Below are 24,583 nucleotides of genomic sequence, written 5' to 3' on the forward strand. Positions count from 1 at the left end.
GTCCCATTTTGATGCAAAGTTTCCAGCCTCTTGCACCCCAAGCCAATTGGTCCTTGGCGTGGGCTTCCCTAATGTGTGTGTGTTGGGGGGGGGGCACACCTTCCCTGGTGAGGCAGTTTGGGCCAGGGCAATTCACAAGGGGGTGGGTGTGAGCCGTTAGCAGCCAATACTTGCAGCAGCTGGGGTCGGGTTGCACCAGCCAGTAAGGAGGTCTTCAGCAGGGCACCCACAGCATTCTCGACAAACAGTGATGAGTGTTAGAGAAAGAATCACACTGACAACAATTTAATCACAATTACAGTCCATGCTGGCTGTGAAGAGGGCTCCATCAGAGGAAAGGAAGGGAGGTCTGGGGGTGAAAGGTTAGGAGGGATGAGGATTGAGTCTGGAATCCTGACTACCAAGTCACTGGAGCAAGGCTGGAGACCTGGGATGCACTGGAAGGGCCTGGGGTCAGCAGGTCCAAACCACATGCTGGGACTGGGCTCCCTCCTGAGGCACCTGAGCTGGGACATCTTCCAGCCCATGACAGCTGAGGCTGCCCTGCCCTTAGGGGTGTGACAATCTGATCTGAGGTTGGGGCGAGTCATTTGTTACTAGTGATGGGCACCTAGGTTGTCTCACATCTTTTAATCTTATCAAGCAATCTGCAATTAAACATCTTGTATGTCTGTATCAATTATCTATTGCTGCATAACAAATCATACCCCAAATTAGTAGTTTAAAACCATAAACGCTTATTATCTCACAGTTTCTGTAGGTCAAGAATTGGGGAGCAACTTGGCCAGCTGGATCTGGCTCAGTGTCTCTTAGGAGGTTGCGGTCAAGATGTTGGCTAGAGCTGGAGCCAGCAGAAGCTCTCCTGGGGCTGCAGGGTCCGCTGCCAAGGGGGCTCACACAGTTGGCAGCAGGTGCTGGCTTTTGGTGGGAGGTCTTAGTTTTTCCCTGGGGTCTCTCCACTGCAACGCTTGAGTGTCTTCCTGATGTGTCGTTGGCTTCCCCCTGAGTGACCAGGAGAAGGCAAGGCAGGAGCCCCAAAGTCTCCAATGTCACACAGTTATTTCTGTCACCTTCTTAGAAGCAAGTCACTAAATCCAGTTACACTCAAGGGAGGGCAATCGAAAAAGGTGTCAAAGAATTTGACATATTTTAAACTTCCACAATGTCAATTTGGGGGGCAACTTTTTTTACTGAGATAAAAATTCACCATTTTAAAGTATATAGTGCACTGTTTTTTAGTATATCCACAATGTTGTAATTCCAGAACCACTATATAATTCCAGAACATTTCCATCATCCCCAAAGGAAACCCTGTACCTGTTCCAATTCCCCTTCGTCCGCCCCCTAGTACCCATCATTCTACTTTCTGTTTCTACGAATTTGCCTACTCTAGCTACTTCATATGAGTGAAATCATACAGTGTTTGTCCTTCTCGATTTGGCTTATTTCATTTGGCAAAATATTTTTAAGATTCCTCCATGTTGTAGCATTTCATTCCTTTTTACAGCTAATATTCCATGGTACAGATACACAGCATTTTGTGTTTCCATTCATCCATTGATAAACATTTGAATTGTTTCCACCATTTGGCTATTGTGACTAGTGCCACTTTGGACATTGGTGTACAAGTATCTGTTTGAGTCTCTGCTTTCAATTATTTGAGTATATACCAAGACGAGGACTGCGGATCATATGATAATTCTATGTTTAACTTCTCAGGGAGCCGTTACACTTTTCCTCAGCAGCTGCACCATTTTACATTCCCACCAGCAAGGCATAAGGGCTGCAATTTCTCCATAGCCTTGTCAACACTTGTTATTTCCCATTTTGTTTGTTTTTTTAATAATAGCCATCCTAGTGGGTGTGGGGTGGTCTTTCACTGTGGTTTTGATTTGCATTTCCCTGATGGCTAATGATGTTGAGCATCTTTTCATGTGCTTATTGGCTCATTTATATACATACTTTGGAGAAGTGTCTATTCAGATCCTTGACCCTTTCAAAATTTTATTATTTGTCTTTTATCATTGAGTTTTAAGAGTTTTTAATACTATGGATAGCAGTCACTTAACAGATAGACAGTTTGCAAATATTTTCTTCCTTTCTGTGGGCTGTCTTCACTTTCTTGACAGTGTCCTTTGATAGACAGAAGTTATAAATTTTGATCAAGTCCAATGTGTCTATTTTTTCTTTGGTTGCTTGTGTTTTTTGTCTGTTTGTTTTTAAAGATTGGCCCTGAGCTAACATCTGTTGCCAATCTTCTTTTTTCTTCTTCTCCCCAAAGCCCCCCAGTGCATAGTTGTATATTCTAGTTGTGGGTCCTTCTGGTTGTGCTATGTGGGACGCCACCTCAGCATGGCTTGATGAGCGGTGCTAGGTCTGCACTCAGGATCCAAACTAGTAAAACTCTGGGCCGCTGAAGAAGAGCATGTGAACTTAACCACTCGGCCCCAGGGCCAGCCCCTGGTTGCTTGTGCTTTTGATGTCGTATCTAAGAAACCATTGCCTAACCCAAGGTCATACAGATTAGCCCCCATATTTTCTTCTAAGAGTGTTATGGTTTTAGCTCTTAATTTAGCTTACCAATCCATTTTGAGTTAATTTTTGTATATGGTGTGAGGTAGGGGTCCAAATTCTTTTTTTTTTTTTTGCCTGAGGATATCTGATTGTCTTCGCACCATTTGTTGAGGAGACTATTTTTCCATATTGAATGGTCAAGATTCTTCAGAGAAACAGAACCAACAGGAGAAAGAGAGGGAGAGAGAGGAAATTTATTTTAAAGAATTGGCTTACATGATTATAGAAATATGGAAGGTTGGCAAATTCAAAAACTGCAGGGTAGGCCACCAGGCTAGAGACCCAGAGAAGGTTGCACTTTGAGTGCAAAGGCAGCCTGCTGGAAAAATTCCTTCTTTCTTGAGGAGGTCAGTCTTTTTCTCTTAAGGCCTTCAACTGATTGGATGAGGCCCACCCTCATTATAGAGGCTAATCTTTTACTCAAAGTCTGCTGATTAAATGTTAACTTCATTTTAAAAATACCTTCACAGAGGCATCTAGAATAATGTTTGACCAAATGTCTGGGTACCATGGCCTAGTAAAGTTGACACACAAAATTATCCATGACCAGACCACCTCTTGTCAACTTGGCAATCATACACATCTCTTTAAATCACACTTAATCTCCAAATAAAGACACTAACCAGGTCAGAATTTTGCCTAACAGGATACAACTGAAAAGGCACTAACCCTTTCTCCAGTAACTCCCTTCTTTGCCTTTTGACTCAGAGGCATGAAGAACCCAAAGTGTCCGGACAGCCATCTTAACTTGTGGTTCAATGGAATTGTTGTTGTTTCTCCTGGTCTAAGCATTCCTTCCTCTGAAGTGAATACTTCTAGGCCAGCAGAGCATAAGGTCATGGGCATAGGAAGCAGAACTTTTGCTAGTGGGTCACTAGCAAATACAAGAGTGGTGCCACTCCCATTTCCACCCCTGATTCCTGGATCTGTGAATCCCGGCTATGGGAGAAACAGCACCAGCTATTGGACACTGATTCAGAGCACATGCAGCTTCCCGGAGAAGCAGTGCTGTGGAATGAGGAATACACGTGGGTGGATAAGGCATTATGTAGTCCATGGATGGTAGTTTTGGCAGAAGCACTGCAAGCAGGGAAGGCAATTACGCATCCAGAGTCAGGATCCATTCCAGTAAGAACAAAAGGCTGTCCCTCCCATGACGGAAGCAGTCCAAAGTCATCAACCTGCTATGAGGCTGATCTCCCCAGAGAAGGATGTTATGTTGGGGGCTCAGTGTTGGTCTCTGCTGCTGGCCGATTGGACAGTCATCAGTGACCACAGCCAGACTGACCTTGGTGAGTAGAAGTCCATGTTGCCCATGCATAACCTCCATTCCTGCCACCATGGCCACGTGGTTCATGAGTCAAGTGGGTGATGGCAAAGGTGACTGGGAAAAGGGGCTGACTGATATCCAGAGAACAGGTCATCCCATCGACTTGGTAATTAAAATCCTCCTCTGCTGAGGTCCCCCTTTATTGAGCATTCACATGGCACACAAACATCTTTACGTCCTTCCCCCATTCAGAAAGGTCTATCCATATACCTCTTCCCCAGACTTCCTTGTTGCCAATTTTCCAATCATGTTCTCTCCAGTTTCCTGACCATCCAATCAAACCATTGACCACAGCCTATGAATCAATACATAATCCCATGTCTGGCCATTTCTTCTTCCGAGCAAAATGAACAGCCAGGTGCACCGCCCAAAGCTCTGCCTACTAGGAGTGTTTCTGTTCACCATTGTCCTGCAGGGATGTCCCAGAAGGGGGCTGTAGTGCTCCAGCTGTCCACTTCCGAGTGGTGCCTGCATGTCCTGTGGAACCATCTGTAATCCAGGCCCAAGATTTCTCTTCCTCTGTCAACTGATCACAGGGAACTCTGCGTGAGGTCAAGCTGGGAGAGAGAAGGCAGCGTAGCAGGAGTGGGGATCATGGACATTTGGGCCACTTCTTCACGTAACTTACTTGTGCCTTCAGGGCCTGCTTGGGTCCGTCTTGTGTATACACTTCCATTTGATGATGGAGTGCGGCTCTGCATGCCCAATGTTATGGCTTGATGGGTTAGACAATACCCGGCTTATGACGGGCAGTTCAGACCATGTGGTAACGTGCTGGCCCGTGGTTCTGTGTTCAGTCTCTGCTAAAGCCCAGGAGTAGGCCTAAAGCTGTTTCCCAAAAGGACAGTCATTACCCACAGAGGACGGCAGGGCCTTGCTCCCCAATCCTAAAGGCCTGTGCTGCGAGTCTCCTCTAGGAGCCTGCCAAAGGCTCCGTCAGCTTCTCTACCTGCCATGGGTGCTTCGGGCACCATTGAACGTGCTGGGTCACACGGCCCAAGTGGCGGAGCAGGTTGCATGGCAGCTGGGACTGTTGCAGGGCCTTCTCTTGTTCTGGACCCTACTTGAAACTAGCAGTTTTTTGGGTCACTCATTAAATGGGCCAGAATGAGGAACATGTTGCCTCCAGAATTCACAGAGTCCCACTAGGCATTGTGCCTCTTTTTTGGTTGTAAGAAGGGCCAAATACGACAATTTATCCTTCACCTCAGGGACATCCTGACACGGCCCACACCACTGGACCCACAGAAACTTCCCTGAGGTAGAAGGCCTCGGAATTTTAGCTGGATTTATTTCCCACCCTCTGACATGCACATGTCTTGCCAATAAGTCTCTAGTGGTTGCTGCTTCTTGCTCACTAGGTCCAATGAGCGTAATGCCATCAGCATCATGGACTAATATGATTATCTTGTAAAGGGGAAAGGTGAGCAGGACCCCTGCAGATTAAATCATGACGTAGGCTGGAGAGTTGACACACCCCTGAGGCAGGACAGTGAGCATGTGTCGTCGGCCTTGCCAACTGAAGGCCGTCTGCCTCTGGTGGGCCTTATGGACAAGGATGGCAAAAAAGGCATTTGCTGGCTCAGAAGCTGCATACCAGGTACCAGGGGATGTGTTAATTTGCCCGGCAATGAAACCACGTTTGGCAGAGCAGCTGCAGCTGGAGTTACCACCTGGTTAAGTTTATGATAATCCACTCTCATTCTCAAAGACCCATCTGTCCTCTGCACAGGCCAAATAGGGGAGTTGGATGGGGATGTGGTAGGAATCGCCACCCCTGCATCTTGCAAGTCCTTGATGGGAGCATTCATCTGTGGAATCCCAAGAACGCAGCATTGCTTTTGGTTTACTGTTGTCTTAGGTAGAGGCAGTTCCAGTGGCTTTCACTTGGCCTTTCCCAGCATCAGAGCCTTCACTCCACAGTCGGGGAACCAATGTGAGGATTCTGCCAACTGCTAGGTGTACCTATTCCAATTGTTCATTCCAGAACTGGGGAAATAGCCACAGGATGGGTTCAGGGACCCACTGGAGCCATTGTGAGATGGAACTCCATTGTCATCTGACTTCTATAAGGCCCTACTCTGACTGGTGGACCACAGTGACATTTTGGGTCTCCCAGAGTTAGTGTCATTTCCGAGCCAGTGTCCATTAGTCCCTGAAAGCTCTATTTTCCCTTCCCTAATGATAGTCACCCTGGTAAAGGGCTGTAGGTCCCAAGGGGAAAGGCTGGGGGAAAGATGTACAGTATGAAATTTCGGTCGTGCACCGGGGTCCTTCCTCACGGGGACTCAGCCTCCCCTTCACTCAAAGGCTTCTAGGTCTGTGAACCAGCTCAAGTCTGGAAATTGGTTGAGAGGGCTGTGACTCTGTTTTTATGATTCAAGTTAGACTTTTGTTCACTTGACCTAGAACTTTTCTGCTTACGCAGATCCAGTAAGAGTTTAGGAGGTTCCCACCTGCCTCACTTCTAGGAACAGCACGACCGCCTGGTCAACGCCACAGGTCTCCGCGAGTGAGAGGCTGTCCTGGTTGCGGCTCACACTCTGCTGTCCGTTGTGGCAACGACACCTCCCTTGCCTTCAGTGTTTGAGCGCCACCACTTGGCCCCTGCCACCCCAGGATCCAATTACTCTCGTCGCATTTAGGTTTCCCAATTCGGTGGCAGCAGTTAGCACTATCAATTCTGGCCTACAGAGAAGAGTGATCACAGCGCTCTTCAGAGATGCCGGGGCGGGGGGTGGGGGGGCCGCCCTCCCAGATTTACTTCTCACAGTCATGGTGAAAGCTGTGTCCTCCAGACCCTCTGAGGGTGAGTCTTGACCGACAAGTCCACTGTGACATTCCAAGCTCCCTAAGCCTCTGACTCCACTGCTCTGTAGCAAGCCATAGTTACTGCTGAACTCTTTATTTCTCCTTTCAATTGTATCACATTTTGCTTCATGTATTTTGGGGCTTTGTTGTTAGGTGGGTCTATGTTTATAACTGTTATACCTTCATGAGAGATTAAAACTTTTATCATTATATAATGTTTTTTTGTCTCAAGTAACATTTTAGCCTTAACATCTATTTTATCTGATATTAATACGGCCAGGGCTGGCCCTGTGGCCGAGTGGTTAAGTTCTCGCGCTCTACCTCGGTGGCCCAGGGTTTTGCCGGTTCGGATCCTGGGCGCAGACATGGCACCGCTCATCAGGCCATGCTGAGGTGGCGTCCCACACGCCACAACTAGAAGGACCCACAACTAAAATATACAACTATGTATTGGGGGGCTTTGGGGAGAAGAAGAAGAAGAAGAAAAAAAATACTGGCAACAGATGTTAGCTCAGGTGTCAATCTTTAAAAAAAAAAAGGCCAATCCGGCTCTCTTTTGCTTACTGTTTGCATGTAATATCTTTTTCTATCCATTTATTTATTTTTGAGGAAGAGTAGCCCTGAGCTAACATCTGCTGCCAATCCTCCTCTTTTTGCTGAGGAAGACTGGCCCTGAGCTAACATCCATGCCCATCTTCCTCTACTTTATACGTGGGACACCTACCACAGCGTGGCTTGCCAAGAGGTGCCATGTCCGCACCTGGGATCTGAACCAGCAAACCGTGGGCCACCAAGAAGCGGAACATGCGTACTTAACCGCTACACCACCAGGCTGGCCCCAATCCATTTATTTTCAAACTATTTGTGTCTTTGAGTCTAAAGTAAGTCTCTTGTAGACAGCATATAGTTAAATCCTGTTTTTAAAAAAATTCACCTGACAAAAATCACCTTTTAAGTCAAGAGTTTAATCCATTTACATTTAATGTAATTACTGATAAGGACTTATTTCTGCCATGAAGCTATTTGTTTTCTATATGTCTATATCTTTTTTTTCCCTTCTTCCATTACCGACCTCTTCCGTATTAAACAGATATGTTTTAGTGTACCATCCAAAATGTCATTTTGCAAATGTTGAGTGTATGTAGGAAATTCCACTTAGAAGTGGAATTGGGAGATCAAAGGTGCAGAGGGGCATGCATTTAAAACTGTTACCAGATTGGTCTTATATGCTTCTACCAATTAAATTGGATATTTCCCAAAGAGGGTTTTGTTTGTTTTTTGTTTTATTTATTTATTTATTTTTTAAAGATTGGCACCTGAGCTAACAACTGTTGCCAATCTTCTTTTTTTTTTTTTTTCTGCTTTCTCTCTTCAAATCCCCCCCGGTACATAGTTGTATATCTTAGTTGCAGGTCCTTCTAGTTGTGGGATGTGGGACGCTGCCTCAATGTGGCCTGACGAGCGGTGCCATGTCCGCGCCCAGGATCCAAACCCTGGGCCACCGCAGCGGAGCGGGCGAACTTAACCACTTGGCCACAGAGCCGTCCCTGAGGGCTTTGTTTTTTATCAAAACTATCCATTGGCTTGTTGGGATTCTTTCTTCAACTGTGTCTTCCTGGAGAGGGGCACCTAATTATTCATTTTCTATATTCTCACATTTTAGTGCACAGTAGGAGACCAGAAAAAATGTGAAGAAGGAAAAAGGAACCTCTTATCATACCGTGACAGGAATATTGGAAAACGAGGAACCATGCAGGATCAGGAACTATTAGTGCAGCTGTGCTCACCAGGAGCCCTGTGAGCTGACTTCAAGTATTCAGAGAGCCCCAGAATCCTGGGACAGAAGGGGAAGTGGAGGGCTCTCCAAGACACTTTACAAAAAAGGAAGCTGAGGCTTGAAGTTAGCAGATTAAGGCTCATAAAGCAGTAGCTGAACTTGGACAATCTTTTACTGAGCACCCACTGTGTGTGGGCATTCTTACCATGGGGAAGACCGTGTGATGGACAAAGCCAACCGCTGTCCACGTGGAACTTTCCTTTATGAATACTTAATAATTAGGGGAGTGAATAGTAGTGCATTTATTCTTCATCCCATCTTGATGGTTATTATTCTTCTTTCCTAGAAGAGAAAACCCTAGGCTCACAGAGGTTAATTCACTTGTACAAAGTCACACAGCTAGTAGGTGGCCAGGTCTGGATATCACCCCAGAGCTACTGCTCCCAATCACTTCATCATATACCGCCTCTTGAATAATAGTATCATTGTCGGAAGCAGCAGCAACAACCATTTGCGAGCGCCAGGCTTCCTGCTGAGGACTGTCCCCATTCGTTTGTTCAGTCAACGCACAGTGAGCCTATACTACGCGTCAGGCACCCCCATTTTACAGATGGGGAAACTGAGGCCCAGGGAGCTTCTCCGAGAGATGAGGGCGCGCCGGTCCCGCCAAGCCTCCCCAACTGGGTGGTCCAAGACCACCTACGTAAGGCATTCTGTTAGCGTTCAATTAAGCCGAGGCATTATCGCCGCCGTCCCTACAGCAGAAGCCACCACGTCCGCACCGCCCGCTACCTGGGCGCCACGGGACAGCGGTTAGGGCGGGGCCACGTCCTCGTGCGGCCGCCGCGACGGCGGTTGGAAGCCCCGCCTCCCGCGCGTGCGCACTGAGCCCTTCGTCTGCTCGCTGGACTCCCGGCGTCCGGGCGCGGTTGGAGGCGTCCGCGAGGAGCGCGCGCGCCTGCGCTGGCGTCGGGTTCGCGCACGCGCACGGCGGCGGCGGCGGCGGCGGCGGTTCCTGCCGGGGGCTGCGAGCTGCGGGCGGCTCTGCGAGGAGAGGCGGCTGAGGGGCTCGGCGGCGGCGGCGGCGGCGGCTCAGCGCGCGTGGCTCTCGGCCCGGGTCGCGCCGCGGCGGGCGTTTCGGTCCGGTCCAGGGGCGCGGGCGCGGCGGCGGCGGCGGCGGTCCGAGGCCTGCGGCCTAGGCCTCAGCGCGGCGGCGGGCTCGAGTGCGGCGCGGAGCCGGCCTGAGGGCCCTGCGCGGCGGCACCATGAGCGTGGAGGCGTACGGGCCGAGCTCGCAGACGCTCACCTTTCTGGACACCGAGGAGGCCGAGCTGCTCGGCGCTGACACGCAGGGCTCCGAGTTCGAGTTCACCGACTTCACCCTCCCCAGCCAGACGCAGACACCCCCCGGCGGCCCCGGCGGCGGCGGCGCGGGGGGCCCGGTCGGCGTGGGCGCGGGCGCCGCGGCCGGACAGCTCGACGCGCAGGTGAGCGGCACATGGCGGCGCCGGAAGCCCAGGCGGGCCTCGCCTCGGCGGCCGGGGAGCTGCCGGCCCAGCCTGCCCCGTTCCCGCGCTCGAGTCGGGTCCGGAGGAACCCGGTTTGGGGTCTCTCGCTCAGGACGTGTCCGGAGGAACCTGCCCCGGTTCCTGGTCCGAGTCCCGCTCTGGCTGCGTCCGGCTCATCTGCTCAGGGTCTGGCTCAGGTCGGGTCTTAGGTGACCGGCCCCGACTTCTCTTCCGGGCCTGTCCAGGGTGAGCTGCCCTGGCTCCGACTCCGGCCGGGTCGGGGGTGACCTGCCCCCGAGTGCCCCTCCAGCTGGGTCCGTGCCCTGCTCAAGGTAGCTCCCGGCGCTCTACGCCGGTGCCCGCTCTGGCCGGTCTGGCCGCCCTGCCCCGCCACCCACCTGTGATCGCAGCCATCGGGGCACCCCTCATTCATGCCCGCTGCCCCGCGGTTCCAAACTTCCCCGGGCGCGGGGACGCCGGCGAGGGGACGGTCGAGCCTCCTGGGACGGGAAGGGAATTTCTGCCTCCAGCCGAGAGCCCCACGCTCGCTGGCTGTTAAGATTATTCAGAGGCAGGTTGTTTTGTTTTTTCCTTACACTGCCTGTTGCTGAGACCGACTTGTTACGTAACTCCACAGCCCTGCCTTGGAAAAGTTGGGTTTGAGTTTGTTCCTCCAAAGGCAGTGATAGTGAGTTTTACATAAATGGGCCCGCCACGTCGGAAACTTTTGTTTCTAATGCCATGAACATTTAGCGAAGGCTACTTAGGTATTTTAAATTGGGGTTTGGTTATGAGAAGTATCAGGTGTACGTTTCCTGAACCTGGGTCCCTGCCCTAGGGTGAGAGAGGGGGCTGGCTGGGGTCCCAGGGAATGTCGCTGTCATCCTCTGGATCTCACATTCCGTTTACCAGATTTCGCTGTGCCCAGCACCTCCCTCAGGTTTATTTTCCTGAATTTTCAACCAGGCAGGAGCTGCATGCTCACCTTGTCACAGGTGACCCTTGGTGTGAGGACCCACTGCCAGGGCTGGGGGAGCCACCCATCCTCAGCAGGAGTGAGCTCAGATCCTGTCCTGGGGGAGGGGGCTTGCATTCTCGTTGGTTGAGTCACTCCTGTGGGTAGACCACCCACTTGGGCTTTCTTTTAGCTGTTAATAAAAGCAGAAAACACTTGACTCATTCTAACCCAAGACTCCTTAAAAATAGAAGCCTGATGGGTGGGGCATCAGGGGGAACAGGTGTGCAAGTATGTATGTTTCTCAGTTTTGTTTACATGTGGTGGAGGGAGGCAGCGGAGGGGAGAGTTTGCGTGGAGAAATGAATGAGCCGCTGGACGCTGATGATAACACCTGTAGTTTCATACTTTGTAGACCTTTCTTTCCACAGCTGTGAAATGAGGGTGGCAGCTATATTTTTGTCTGTTTTTAAACATTTATGCAATTTGGACTCGTGTGTGAATGGACCAGATAGTGCTGTCTGTAGCTTGTGTCCAGTGTACCCGGAAGGCTGAGGATAAAGATCTCTTGGTTGAGCAGTGTGCCATGCTCTGTGGCAGCTCAGGGTTGTGCAAGGTAATTGTTTTATTGCAAATCTTTTTAACTGCAGCCCGTATAAAACAGCAAACCTGGGGCAGCTCTGAGTTCCAGTTTCGTTCCTTGCCATCTGTTTTTGATTAACTGAGGGGTGTGTCCTTCTCTTTCGGTTGAAGTAATCAATTTATTTTTCTGCACCTGAGCACTATACAGAATAATAGCATTAAAATACTCTACCGTAGGTAAACCCGGCAGTTGAGCTCACCTGAGTTCTGATGACATCAAAAGGGTTTGTCTTCCTTCCTTTTAATGAACCCTGACGTGCCACCCATTTGTAGCCTAACTTTTGATTTGTTTTGGGGAAAGGAGAGTGATATCCTTTGTGTCACAAGAGGACTCCCTGAATTTGGGGGTAGGAAGGTCTGAATAGAATCATAAAGTGGAAGAAAGTTAATTATCTTCTGTGCCAGTTGGTGGCATTGGCTGCCTGCAGCATTGGGGAGGATTTTCCTTATTTGTCCTCAGGAGTTGGCTGTGTAACCAACTATACGATGGGGCTTCCAGAAAGACTCAAAAAAACTCCCATTCTGAATGCCTTTTCCTTTCATCTCATTGGATGAGTGGCTGTGAATTGTCAAGTGTTGTGTGGTCCCTTTTGCCTCACAGCTTTATTGAGATAGAATTCACACACCATACGATTCGCTCATTTAAGGCGTACAATTCAGTGGCTTTTAGTACATTCAGAGTTGTGCAACCACCAGCACAATCAATTTTAGGGCATTTTCATCACCCTAAAAAGAAACCCTGCAACCCTTAGCCTTCAGTCCTCCCTTCTCCAACCGCAGGCAACCGCTGTCTTTCTGTCTCTGGATTTACCTACTCTGGACCTTTCGTATCAGTGGAATCATAACAATATGTAGTCTTTTGTGTCTGGCTTCTTTCACTGAGTGTGTTTTCAAGGTTCGTCCATGTCATAGTGTGTATCTATTCCATTCTTTTTTATGGCTGAGTAATAGTCCACAGTATGGACAGACCACATTGTGTTTATCCACCTGTGTGTTGGTGGACGTTTGGGTTGTTTCCACTTTGAACTGTTGTGAGTAGTGCTGCTGTGACATTGGTGTACAAGTTTCTTTGCGGGTGTATGTCTTCAGTGGAATTGCTGGGTTGTGTAGTAGCTCTGCATAACCCTCTCTGGAGCTGCCAGACTCTTTTCCAGTGTGCAGCCACTTTTGCTGTCAGTCCTCACTGCCAGTTTTGCACAGTTTTACCTGAAAGTTTGTTTAGAGGCAGAAGGCGTCACGGCAGGGGTGGGAGAATGGCAGCCAGGGGTGACCCCTGCTGAGCTCTGAGTTGGGTCAAATAACACTCGTTTTGTTGCTTACATAATGAAACTGATATTTATCAAAGCCGTTGAAATGAAAAGCATTGGCACAGTCCTGCCAAGTGTCCTTAAGATAAAGCGACAGTTTTCTTTTGGGTATCTGACCCTTTCCTGGGCCCTTCCTTCACTCCTCAAAGGAAGGGAAGGGAATTTCAAAAGTCCTTTGCATAATAGCTGGTGTTACAAGCCTGGTCTGCCCAGTTGGAATATTTCCTCTTAACTTTTGCTACTGTTGTGTTTCATCCAAACACGGGAATTATGATGAAAATTTAAGAGTTGGGAACACTACCCAAAAAAGGGAACAAACTTGATACATGCAGCAAGGCGGATGCATCTCAAGATAACTGTACTGAATGAAAGAAGAACTCTGACAAAAAAAGAGCACATACTCTATGATTCCATTCATATAAAACTCTAGGAAGTGCTACTAACCTATAGTAATAACTCACTGGTTGGGGGAGGGGAGGGAATGAGGGAGGGCTGACAGAGGGCACGAGACGCCTCAGGGTGATGGATGTGCTCATTATCTTGATTGCAGTGATGGTTTCACGGGTGTGTATGTACATTGACGTATGTCACTTTATAAAATTATACACTTTAAACGTACGCCGTTTATTGTATGTCAGGTATACCTCAGTGAAACTGTTAAAAGTAAAAACCACCTGGATATACCACTACCTGCCCATTGGAGTGGCTCAGACTTTTTAAAAAGGCTGGAAATACCTCTTGAATGCTCCTACCTTGCTGGTGGGACGGTTCACCCAGACCCCTGTGGCCCAGCAGAGGAGCAAAGGTGGTCCACATGTGAGGCTGCGCCAAGCATTACAGCAGCTTCATTCACAGAGCCCCAGACGGGAAACAACCCAGGGACCATCGCCAGGTGGACGGATAAACAAAGGTTCGTCTTCTTTTGTACTCGTGAAGACACAGACTTGGGCCTCTCTTTCCTCTTCGAGTGATGAGATTCTTGGATAAAGAGTTGCTACCCAGTCTTCAGAAGCATAGTCCTTGCTGCTTTCAGAATTCACGGAAGGCTGTCCTGACATATCCTTGACCGTCAGGTAGACAGATCATCTGCTTATTGACCCTTACTTAGCTTGTGAGGAGGAGGAGGAGGAGTAGTGAGTTCCACACAGTCCCACAGTCCCTGAAAGTGGTGAGTTTAAAATGTGAGCGAGCCTTTTTCCATCTGGTTTTGTGAACGCTCGGTTAGTACAGCTGTGATGTAAGTGCACCTTGAGAAGATTGGAGCTAAGGTGCCGCACACCTGCCGGACCTCTGGCAAGTGTTCCCCCAGCACTTGCCCTGTATTGGATTTCCCGGGTTTGGTTCCAGATGGTTAGGACTCTCCCAGTGATTAGGAGAAAGGAGGAGGGCTCATGTGTCAGTTAGTGGTGAATAAGCGAAATGACTTACGACTCTCTGAACCCCAGGTAATCTCTTTACCCAGATCCAGCATGATTGGGGGAAAAGTTAACACTAATACCGGTATTAATTAAAAGGCAAAGTTCTCTCTCAATCCATTCCCACAATCAAAAAAAAGAGTTGCCTTTCTGATCGCTTTATTGAGGTCTGATCATATACCATGGAGTCCTCTTGTTTTTAAGTGTGCAAGTCAGTGTTTTTAGTAAATTTACCGAGCTCTGCAGCCATCATGACAGTCGCTAGCTGTCTTCGATTTCTCTTTCACTCTGCCTCTTCTTTCCTTTCCTCCTCCAGTTTTCCTCCTGCTAATCTTTGTAGTCATCAACACCTATAACATGGGGATATTGGGGCTTGGTGTGGAGGGACAGTGGGTGTCGCCAAGGGCCCGTGTGCCGTGCCAGGGGGCTCGGGCTGTATCTTGGAGCCTTGAGAAGCTGCTGAGGGGTGCTGTGACCGCATGTCAGAGGAAGGGCGCTTAGGCAGCAGGGAGACCTGGCCAAGTGTGGCCAAGGCCAGAAGGGGAGCTCAGACAGAGGGCACTGTGATCAGATATGTACCCTTGTGTGTGTACACGTACCTGTGCTACCAGAGTACCAGGGCACTGCCGGATCCTGGGATCCCATGGCTGGCAGAGGGTCCTTGTGCCTTTTTATTTGTGTTGGTTCAGTAGCAGCTTGTGAGTTGGACTTCTTGGGATCCCTGCAGACTGTTGGCCAAGAGGGCTTCTAGACGTACTGTTGGTTTAGTCTGCCTGCTGAGCTTTGTGGATAGCCCTTTGTCACAACTGAGGGTGGCAGTTGCCAGGGAGGACAGTGAGCCTGGAGAGGTGGCTCTCCTCATCCCAAGGCGGAAGGCGTTTGGTCAGAGCTGTGCTCGTCTTCTGTCACTCATTTCGAGTGTGTGGCTCCACAGAGCTAGCACAGATTCCAGGCGGCTGCCTTGTCCACCTGTATTGTGTAAAAACATTTACTATCAATTCTCCAACGTATAAGCAGAGAAAGCAAACCCTGCCTATGCAGATGTCTCCTGGATGCGACAGCTGTGAAGATTTTCCTCTCCCCTTTCTTTCTTCTCCTTCACTGAAGTACTTTAAAGCCAATCTCACCTGCCATTTCACCCTTACTTGTGAAATTGAGCCATGTGGATTGGGGATACTTGACCCTTTTGACTTACAGCATTTAGTGTGCATTTCTAGAAACACAAAAAGGGTTCTTTCTTTTAGCCACACTGCTGTTGCAGACGAATAGCACCAACAGTAGTTTTGGGATGATCTAATACGTGGGGCTTTCTTTTCTACACAGTCAGTTTCTTCACTTGTCAGAAAATTTCTTTGCTTGGTCCAGACCCCAGTGAGGTCCAGTGTTAATGTGATCGTTGTGTCTCCTAGTCCTGCTGTCCAGGGCAGCTTATCCCTCTTCTTTTTTTCATGCCACTGAGCTGGGGTCCAGTCCAGATCATTGTCCTCTGAGGTGTCCCGCCTTCTAGACTGACCCCCTTGTCACACCCTGGCTCCTCCCTGCAGGTGTGAAGTGGATTCTGTCTCAGTCTGTGGGCTTTTTTGAGAGTGGTTGATCCTGAGGCTGGACAGTTGGGGCAGCCCAAGGAGAGCTGGGGATACTCCGAGCATTGAAATGAACTGCGGGGATGGATTTGGACACACTGACCAGGGCCAGGGACAAGGGTCCACTGAAAAAGGGAGGGAGGAGGGCTTTCTATCTAGAATGACGGTAGAAAGCAGAACCTGGGGATTGCTTTGTTGCTTGGTGCCATGTGAAGTCGCCGCCTTCTTAGGTCAAGAATGGTCAAATCTCAGCAATTTCATGAAGTTCAAACTAATAGATTAAAGGAGGCTAAAGAGACGTTACAATTTGCAATCATTAACTGGATCTGGGATTTAAAAAACTATAAAAGACATTATTAGGACATTGGGGAAGTGTGCCTCTGCATATTAAATAGCAGTATTATATCATTGTTATTCCTGAGCAGGGTACTTGTATTGTGGTTATGTGGAGAAAGCTCTTGTCCTGGGGCCTATGACTGAAATGGATCGGGAAAATGAAAGTGTGTGCGCATGTATGCTTGTGTTTGCAGACTGGCAGGGAGAGAGTAAGCTTGGCGAAATGTCAGTGGCTGTTGGATTCAGGTGACGGGGTGTGGGTTGTTCATTCTGCTTCTGGTTTTGAAACTTTTTCGAAAGTTGGAGGAGGCCCGACCCTTCTGTTAGCCTTTTCCTAAGGAGGGACTCAGAGGCTGTAGCTCCTCTCTGCCTCAGGACCAGGGAGCTACCCTGAGGGAAAGGCATTTCCCACTCCTGTCTTTTTATTTGAACCTTGGGATAAAAGGATAAATGATGAGTCACTTTATATCTCAGCCTTTGTTTTGGATGAGAAGATGCATTTATTCCACCAACACTATGAGGGCCTCCCCAGGTGTGGGCTGAGTTCTAGGTGCTGTGGTCAGAGCAGGGGAGCAGGTCCCTGGGCCTCTCACATGGGTCAGGGCAAGCCTCCTTGGGAAGTGCCCTGTGGACCAAGACCTGAAGGACCGGGAGCCAGCTGTGCAGAGGCCAAAGGACAGTGATTGCAAAGGCTCCAGGGCACCAGTAGTCTCAGAGACTGAAGGACAGAAGGTCATTTCATGCTGAGTGGTACAATGCTTACAAGGTTTGGAGTAAAAATCTGTGGTCTAAAAGTTCTTATCAGCACATTCAGGGGTAATTTTTGAGTTTCTGTGCTTTTCTCTGTGGGAGTGAGTGACCTCTCTTCCTGCTGCTCTAATGTGCCAGCTGAGTTCTGTTGTGGGTCTTACGAAACTGTCTCTAGGCAGAAACCCCTGCAGGCCTCGATCAGCTCAGCAGCTCGTAGATGGACTTCAGACAGTGTGTCCAGAGCGGAGGTGGAGAGGGAACTGTGTCCCCAGTGACACCCTGCCGCTCTTGAGCTCAGCAGGACCCAGGAGTCCTGGCTGGATTTGAGGGGTTGATAACCTTGAAGGACCTCACTCCTGTGCCAGGCACTTTCTAGTACTTTGTTTTAAGTCGTTTAATTATAGTTTTAAGGTCAAATGTATTTTTGAAGCTAATGTTTATCTTAAAACTTTCCAGAGGGTAGAGGGAGAAGCTAACAGCCCAGCTATAGAAGTCCATTTGTGTCAGGGCCAGGTCACAGCCGGGCAGGAGTGGGGCCGAGCATGCGTGTGTGTCTTGAGTGTGTGTGGGCGGGCATAGGTAATGGAGGATACAGTGAGCTCCCTAGCTAGGTGGCTGGAGGGCCCACTGGACCTCAGGGAATCCGGTCTCCTCTCTCCAGCCTCCTTGGCTTTAGTGGGAGTGGGGTACAATTCACCTGACCCTGTATTTGCATTGTATTGTCTCCCTGGAGTTCCTTGAGTGAATTTGCCTCTCCTGCCCTTTATAAAGCCTGAAGGGCTAAGGTGGTGCTGAGAGGGTCGCCACGTGGCTGGTCAGGCTTTTCAGAGCCTTACACATTCCCCATATGCCCTCTGCTGGAGGGGAGGTGAAGTATGGGAGCTGAGGCCAAGATGAGGCAGGAGTGAGTAGGATAGGGCACTTGGTGTGTGCAGTTGCCTGTATTACTTGGCATACTAATTTTGATGTTTCAGCAAAGTAAAGATTCAAATATCATCAAGGATGTTTCTTTGTATGTAAAAGTTTATGCAACCTGATAAGACATTTTAGGAGTTCTTCTAGACTAGGAGTTGGCAAACATTTTCTTAAAGGGCTACCTAGTAAATATTCTAGGCTTTGTGAACAAGAAGCAGAATTGAATATATTGTTAGTTTTTAATCTAACCTTTTAAAAACGTAAATATGTTCTGAGCCCAAGAGGGTGGCCTGCAGGCTGATCCTGAGCTGGAGCACCTTCTTAGCCCTCTCCTGTAGTGGGATATTGATGCCTGCCTTCCTCCCATGAGGTGAAATTCATGTGCCGTATCCTGACCACACGCTTTCAGAAAAGCATCACGTGTGTGCCTAGGCGCAGTCACACCAAGATGTCGTGAGTCGGCAGTGCTGTCTCCTGTGGGCAGCCTCACCCCAGCATTGCTATTGTATGTGTCAGGAGGAGTGTTGCCAAATGGAGAAGTGACTTTTTGAAGTGATAACCAGCTATCAAAATCTCAAACAAAGCAGTTCCACAACAAAAAATTTAACAACCTGATTAAAAATGGACAAGGGACTTGAATAGACATTTATTTTTCCAGAGAAGATATACACATGGCCAAGAAGCACATGAAAGATGTTCAGCATCATTAGCCATCAGGGAAATGTGAATCAAAATCATAATGAGATACTACTCACATCCATTAGGATGGCTGTTTTGAAAAAAAAACCCAGAAGAATTGTAACAGATGTTGGCAAGGATGTGGAGACATTGGAACCCCGTGCACTGCTGGCGGGAGTGTCAAATGAGGCAGCCGCTGTGGGAGGCAGTCTGGCAGTTCCTCAAACAGTTAAACATAGAATGACTGTATAATCCAGCAACTCCACTTCTGGCTACAAACGCCAAAGTTTTGGAAGCAGGGCGTTGAAGAGAGATTTGTATGCCATGTTCACGGCAGCCTTGTTCACGGCACCCAAAAGGTGGAAGCAGCCCAAGTGTTAGAAGCAGTTGACAAATGGGTGGATAAACATGGTGCGGTCCGTCCATACAACGGCATAGTATTCAGTCTTAGAAAGGAAGGAAATTTGAACACATGCTCCAGCATGGATGAACCACGAGCACGTTATGCTCAGTGAAGTAAGCCAGTCACAAAAAGACAGGTAGTGTATGATTCCATTTATATGCGATCCCTAGAGTTTTCATATTCATAGAGACAGGAAGCAGAATGGTGGGTGCTGGGGGAGGGGATGGGGAGTTGGTGTTTGATAGGGACAATTTCACTTTGGAAAGATGAAAAAGTTCTAGAGATGGACGGTGGTGGTGGTTGCACAACAATGTGAATGTCCTTACTGCCCCTGAGCTGTACACTTACAAATGGTGAGGATGGTAAATTTGATGTTGTAGTATTCTACCTCAACTTTTAAAAACGGGTCAGGGATTCACGAAGAGGTGCTTGTGGGGGTGCTATAGCACTATCTTCTGTGTTAAAAATCCAAAAGTTTGATTTTGATTTTCCTCTTTTGAGGAACATTTTTTCTTCAAAGTCCACAGTCTTTCTGCAGTTAACTCAGTTGCTGCCTTCATGAAAAAAGTATATTGGTGGCAGGCACTGAAATGAGGTTCTCATCTGGGTTGAGACCATTACAGACACAGGTATTCCTGTGACAGGACCCCGACTTCCTGACAACTGAAATGTGCCTTTGCAATTTCCAGAATGCCCCCCTTGTGAGAACTGCTGTCCATAGGCTTGTACTGGTGATGCAGCTGGAGCAGTGGGCAGGGAAGGCCCCTGTGGGCACCGCTGGCTCAGGCTGTGGTGGCCTGAGTGGGCCCCGCATGGTGTGGGTCGGGGTGGATCTGGGTTTTGGTCCCTTATCCCTGGGTGGCAGGGTCTCTGGGAGGGAGCCGTCTGGTGTCTGATCCCGTCTTACAGCTCAGAGAAACCTGGCAACTGCCATGGGGCTCCCATCACCCCACCCGTCCTTCATCCCCCCTCGAAGCTCCTGCTGCCTGGCCCAGTCTCCTGTGGGCTGTGGCCTGTCGGGGGAGATGGCAGGGACTGTTGACAGCCATCTGAGGTTCCTGGGGCAGCATTAGGAGGGGCTGGCCCAGGGGCGCAGCGGTTAAGTTCTCACGTTTCGCTTCTTGGTGGCCTGGTGTTCACCGGTTCAGATCCCGGGTGCAGACGTGGCACTACTTGGCATGCCATGCTGTGGTAGGCGTCCCACATATAAAGTAGAGGAAGGTGGGCATGGATGTTAGCTCAGGGCCAGTCTTCCTCAGCAAAAAGGAGGATTGGCAGCAGTTAGCTCAGGGCTAATCTTCCTCAAAAAAAAGATAAATAAAATTTTTTAAAAAAAGGAGTACCTGTCCCCCTCAGGCAGGCTGGGTCTATGTGCCTCCGAGTGGATGTGTGAGCTCAGCAGGCGTGCCTGTGAAATTCATGGCTGAGTTACCTACAGTTGCCTGTTTGTATGTTGTGGTCGTAACATATAAAAGGTAATAAATTTAGTAAGATGATGGGTTGTCCTAACATTGAATTTCTAATTCATAATTAAGAAGGGCTGCCTTCGACAATCTTCCTCAAGTGAAAAGAGGAGGCTTGGCAACAGATGTTAGCTCAGGGGCAATCTTCCTCACCAAAAAAAGTTGGGGGGCTTCCTTCCAGAGAGGAGGAGGTCTGCTGACTAACGACAGGATGCTCTCCCACACTGCCAGGAGTTGTAACCTTTGCTTCTGGTGCTTAGGCTGTGGGAGGGCTGTTCACTGTGGTGGGGTTCTAGGCCTGCTGATCTGACGTGGTGCACCTTTCCCCAGGGGGGACTGTAACTGGTTTGTAAAACGTCCTCTTGCTCCTTGTGGCCCTCAGTCGTGGGGGCGAAGTGTTTTCCTCAGCATCCTGGTTGTGGTCGTGGCTCAGTGGCCAGAAGGGGTTGGGCCTGGATGTGCACGAGGCAGGGTGGAGGGCCTAGGCCACCAGTGCCCTGTTTTTGGCCAGGTAGATTTGATAGGGAAGAGGAGAGAGTGGAGAGTCAAATCAGAAGCTGTACGGCCTCAAAGTGGAGAGCAGGCCCGCACTTCGTGGGAGGCTCACTGTGGCTGCCCATCTGGGGAGGAGTCGTGTGCTCGGGCTGAGGCCTGGGAGCTGCTACCTTGCACGGTGCCAGTGACGCTGCCGTTTTGCTGTAGGTTGGTGGACCCGAGGGCATCCTGCAGAATGGGGCTGTGGATGACAGCGTTGCCAAGACTAGCCAGTTGTTGGCCGAGTTGAACTTCGAAGAAGATGAAGAAGATACGTATTACACAAAGGATCTCCCCGTACATGCCTGCAGGTGAGCACCTGTGGTGGGGTGGGGACTCACCTCCCAAAGCAGCCGTGGTCTGTGTAAGTTTGCTGGCTTTGCAGAGGCCCATCTAAGACTGGACTGTGACACTTGGTAGCACTGTCCTTGGGAATAAGGAGGTTGCTCAGGCCCAGGTACACACCTGAGTCCCTGTTACTGGACAGGAGGGTAGGATCAGCACCCTCTGACACTCCTAATTCTCCTAGTGGGAGGGGAAAAGATTCCCCTCTCTGCCTTCCTCAGGCCCTGGGGTGGTTCCCTGGTGCTTGCCCCACTCAATAAAAGGAGTCATCATGTCTGGTGAGCCTTTGGGTTATAGGGTCAACAGAGCAGCTAAGATTTCTCCTACAAAGAGATTTCTCTGGGATTCTGTAAAATAGCTGCCTCCCTGATAGGTTCAAGGTTCCTGAAAAATTGGAAGTAAATCGTCAGTGGGTAGACCTGTGTGTTAACCAAATTTGGGGTTCTCATCCAGAGCAGGACCCATCCCTCATGTCTGCATTTATTCTTGCTTTTTTGTTACACGCATATGAGAATTGAGACCAAAAGGGGTGAAATGATCTTGCTCAGGGCGCACTGCCCTCTGAGGCCTGCCCCGCCACGGGACAGCACCGCTCCCTGCCCTGCTCTGCGGGCAGACTTTGTACTTTACGCTGTCTCTTTGTTCACTTTAATGCACTAACGTTTTCATGGAGTGTTAGTGAGGCATCGGTGTTCCTGTTACATGCACGGTTGCCCATGAAGTGGTCCTGGTGGAGCTGCAGGTGGTTCAAGTCTGCAGACCCCTCGCCTCCCTGCTATCCCCATGGAGTGGGTGGGGCGAGTCCCTGTGGTATTGGGGGGAGGGGAAGGTTCTGGTTTGAGACTGAGTCTTGGCTTCATACATATGTGGAACTCAGTGGAGAGCCAATGTTTTTGTTTTTGATGTGTCGATTTTCAGAAAAAGGAGGCTGGGGTGGTGTCTCCAGAGGTGCTTGCGAGCTGAGCTCAGTCTGCACCCCGGACTGTCCACTGCTGGGTCTGAGTTGGGCCGTCCCGGGAGCACGGCGCCCTCTGCTGGAGCGTGGAGCGCAGCGTCGCCACAGCTTCCCTTCCTGTGCCCACACCTAGGGGTGCTGATTCCCCTGCTTATAAGTTACAGTTCCTAAAACTGAAGACCCAGGGGAGAGACTGGATTGCCTTGGCGGTGTTAGGCCTCTGTTGTCAGGCTCGCCTGGCACATTGCATGGCTCTCACTCCCACCACCCGAGTCTTTACTGCAGCCTGGGGCATCTCACAAGAGCCTCCACATCACCCTCCACCCCTCCCTGCGTTCGCAGGGTCAGGAAGCCTCTGCAGTGAACTGATTGGATTTTGTTAGTGAGATTGTTGGGTTGAGTGTGTGTTTAATGAAAAACTTAAAAATGTTGTAAGAGGAAAGAATTTTACATCCTGCCAAATTAAAACCAGAGAGCAATCTTCCAGCTTTAACTGTTGATGCTTTGACTTTTCTAGTTACTGTGGAATACACGATCCTGCTTGCGTGGTTTACTGTAATACCAGCAAGAAGTGGTTCTGTAATGGACGTGGAAATACTTCTGGCAGGTAGATAACCAAACCGCGCATGTGTCTTTAATCAGTGCTGTGCTCAGATTTGTGTGTAAATTATGGAAATGTTGAAGCGAAGCGCAATATAAAATCATGCTAACAAACCTGGTTTTTTCCTCCTCTGTGACTGGTTTAACTTGAAACAGATGGTGGTGTGTGAATGCCTTAATGTATTTACCCTTGATTTATTCTCTGTGGTTCTTTTTATTATGCAAGTATGGTTGGCTTAATTCTCTTTCCCAGTTTTTATTTATATTTTTATGCAAGATGAGCTCCTGGCACGCCCGTTCATCTTCATTACTGGGTGCCTGGGGAGGATGTTCCCAAGACAGTAATGGGCATCCATGGGAGCCGCTTCCTGAGAAGGCTCCCTCTGGCCTCAGCTTATTGGAGCAGTCCTGAGGCTAATACGGGCCAGATCCTGAATCATCGGATTAAATTAAGTTCACTTGACCGTCAGCCCTAGGCTTCCCTTCCTGCTGTTGATCAGCAGCAGCTGTGACTGGGTCCCTTGTTTTGTGTTTGGGGTGAACCCCGAGTTGTGCTGCTGCTTGGATTCCAGGGGACAGTCTCTTTGTCTAGCTCAAGTGGTGGGACTCCTCGGCCCCCACCTCGAGCCAGGGTCTTGTCCTGGCAGCTGCTCTGGGGCTCCCGTGATGTATGACGACTCACTCCGCTGTCACAGAGAAGTAGAGCGGCGTCTTAGTGGAACGGGGCTCCATGTTGCCAGCAAGAAAGAAGCATCTTCTTTTGAGGTTCATGTTTTGGAGAGAGAAAGTGACAAAAGTCCAATGGCAGGTGTAGGTGCGTAGAGCCCCTGCCCTTCCTCTGCCTTCAGCAGCCGAGGGCTGGGCCCCACCGTCTCATGCCACCTGAGGTTGCAGAGTGGTCAGATCTCGTGTTATCTTGGAGTTGGCGATGAGAATTGTGGGATTTTGAGCAAGACAAGAAAGGGGGCTGATGTTTTTAAAAGACTTCAAAGGAAAAACGTCTTCAGCATGACCAAAAGAGACTTGTGTCCCATTTTCAGAATGTTCTGGGTAATTTAAGTGTTACTGTGTTTACATTAGTTCCTCTCCTTCAGGAAAAGCAATTAAATAAACCTTGTCTTAGCTGGCAACCCCAGCTTCCGGTCACCAGAGCCAAGATCAGGGAAGTGAGCGAAGGGCCTCTAAGAGAAAACAGGCTCGGTCAACCAGCCCTGTGTGGCTGTGTGAGGCCAGCTTATGAAGATGTGGGCAGCCCCTGGCCTTCAGGGAGCTTCCAGTGTACTAGGGTGAGGTGGGTGCAGAAAAGACAAGAGGAAATCGCTGATTCGGAGAAAAAGCCCAGGGTGGTGGCTGCAGATGAGGAGTAGGGGACTTAAGGGGTACCAAGAACAGTGACGGTTGGTTAGAGAATTGGAAGGGCTTTGTGGGGCCAGAGAGGGTCTGAGCCAAAGCTTGCGGCAGGAAGGGTGTCCTGAGGTGGAGAGTGGGCAGCAGCAAGGCGGGCTGGAGGCCCAGTGGGTGCGCTCAGGCCTGACAAGCGTGCAGCCAGGCTGCAGATCCAGATCGCAGGGCACGCAGCGGGGAGCCTTGTTAGCTGAGACCCATGCAGCGCAGTGTTGGGGGGCATTGGGCGGAGCTCAGCCACCAGGGGGCTCAGCAAGGCCCTGGTTTAGGTGAGCTGTGTCCTGGAAACAGTAAGGGT

At 49.5% G+C, this 24,583-nt stretch overlaps 1 protein-coding gene across 2 annotated transcripts in view; it reads left to right on the forward strand.

Annotated features, from left to right (window-relative positions):
• The first annotated feature begins 9,614 nt into the window (after positions 1–9,614).
• Positions 9,615–24,583, forward strand: part of UPF1 (UPF1 RNA helicase and ATPase) — a 33,695-nt gene continuing 18,726 nt past the window's right edge. For both annotated transcript variants that reach the window (XM_044773228.2, XM_044773229.2), the window contains exons 1-3: positions 9,615–9,979; positions 21,150–21,292; positions 22,799–22,888. In XM_044773228.2, coding sequence (XP_044629163.1) covers positions 9,758–9,979; positions 21,150–21,292; positions 22,799–22,888 — 455 coding nt within the window. In that variant the 5' untranslated portion in view covers positions 9,615–9,757. The remainder of the gene's footprint in view (positions 9,980–21,149; positions 21,293–22,798; positions 22,889–24,583) is intronic.

The sequence above is a fragment of the Equus asinus genome, chromosome 10 (genome assembly GCF_041296235.1).
Source record: "Equus asinus isolate D_3611 breed Donkey chromosome 10, EquAss-T2T_v2, whole genome shotgun sequence".
In the NCBI taxonomy this organism is placed as follows: Eukaryota; Metazoa; Chordata; class Mammalia; order Perissodactyla; family Equidae; genus Equus; species Equus asinus.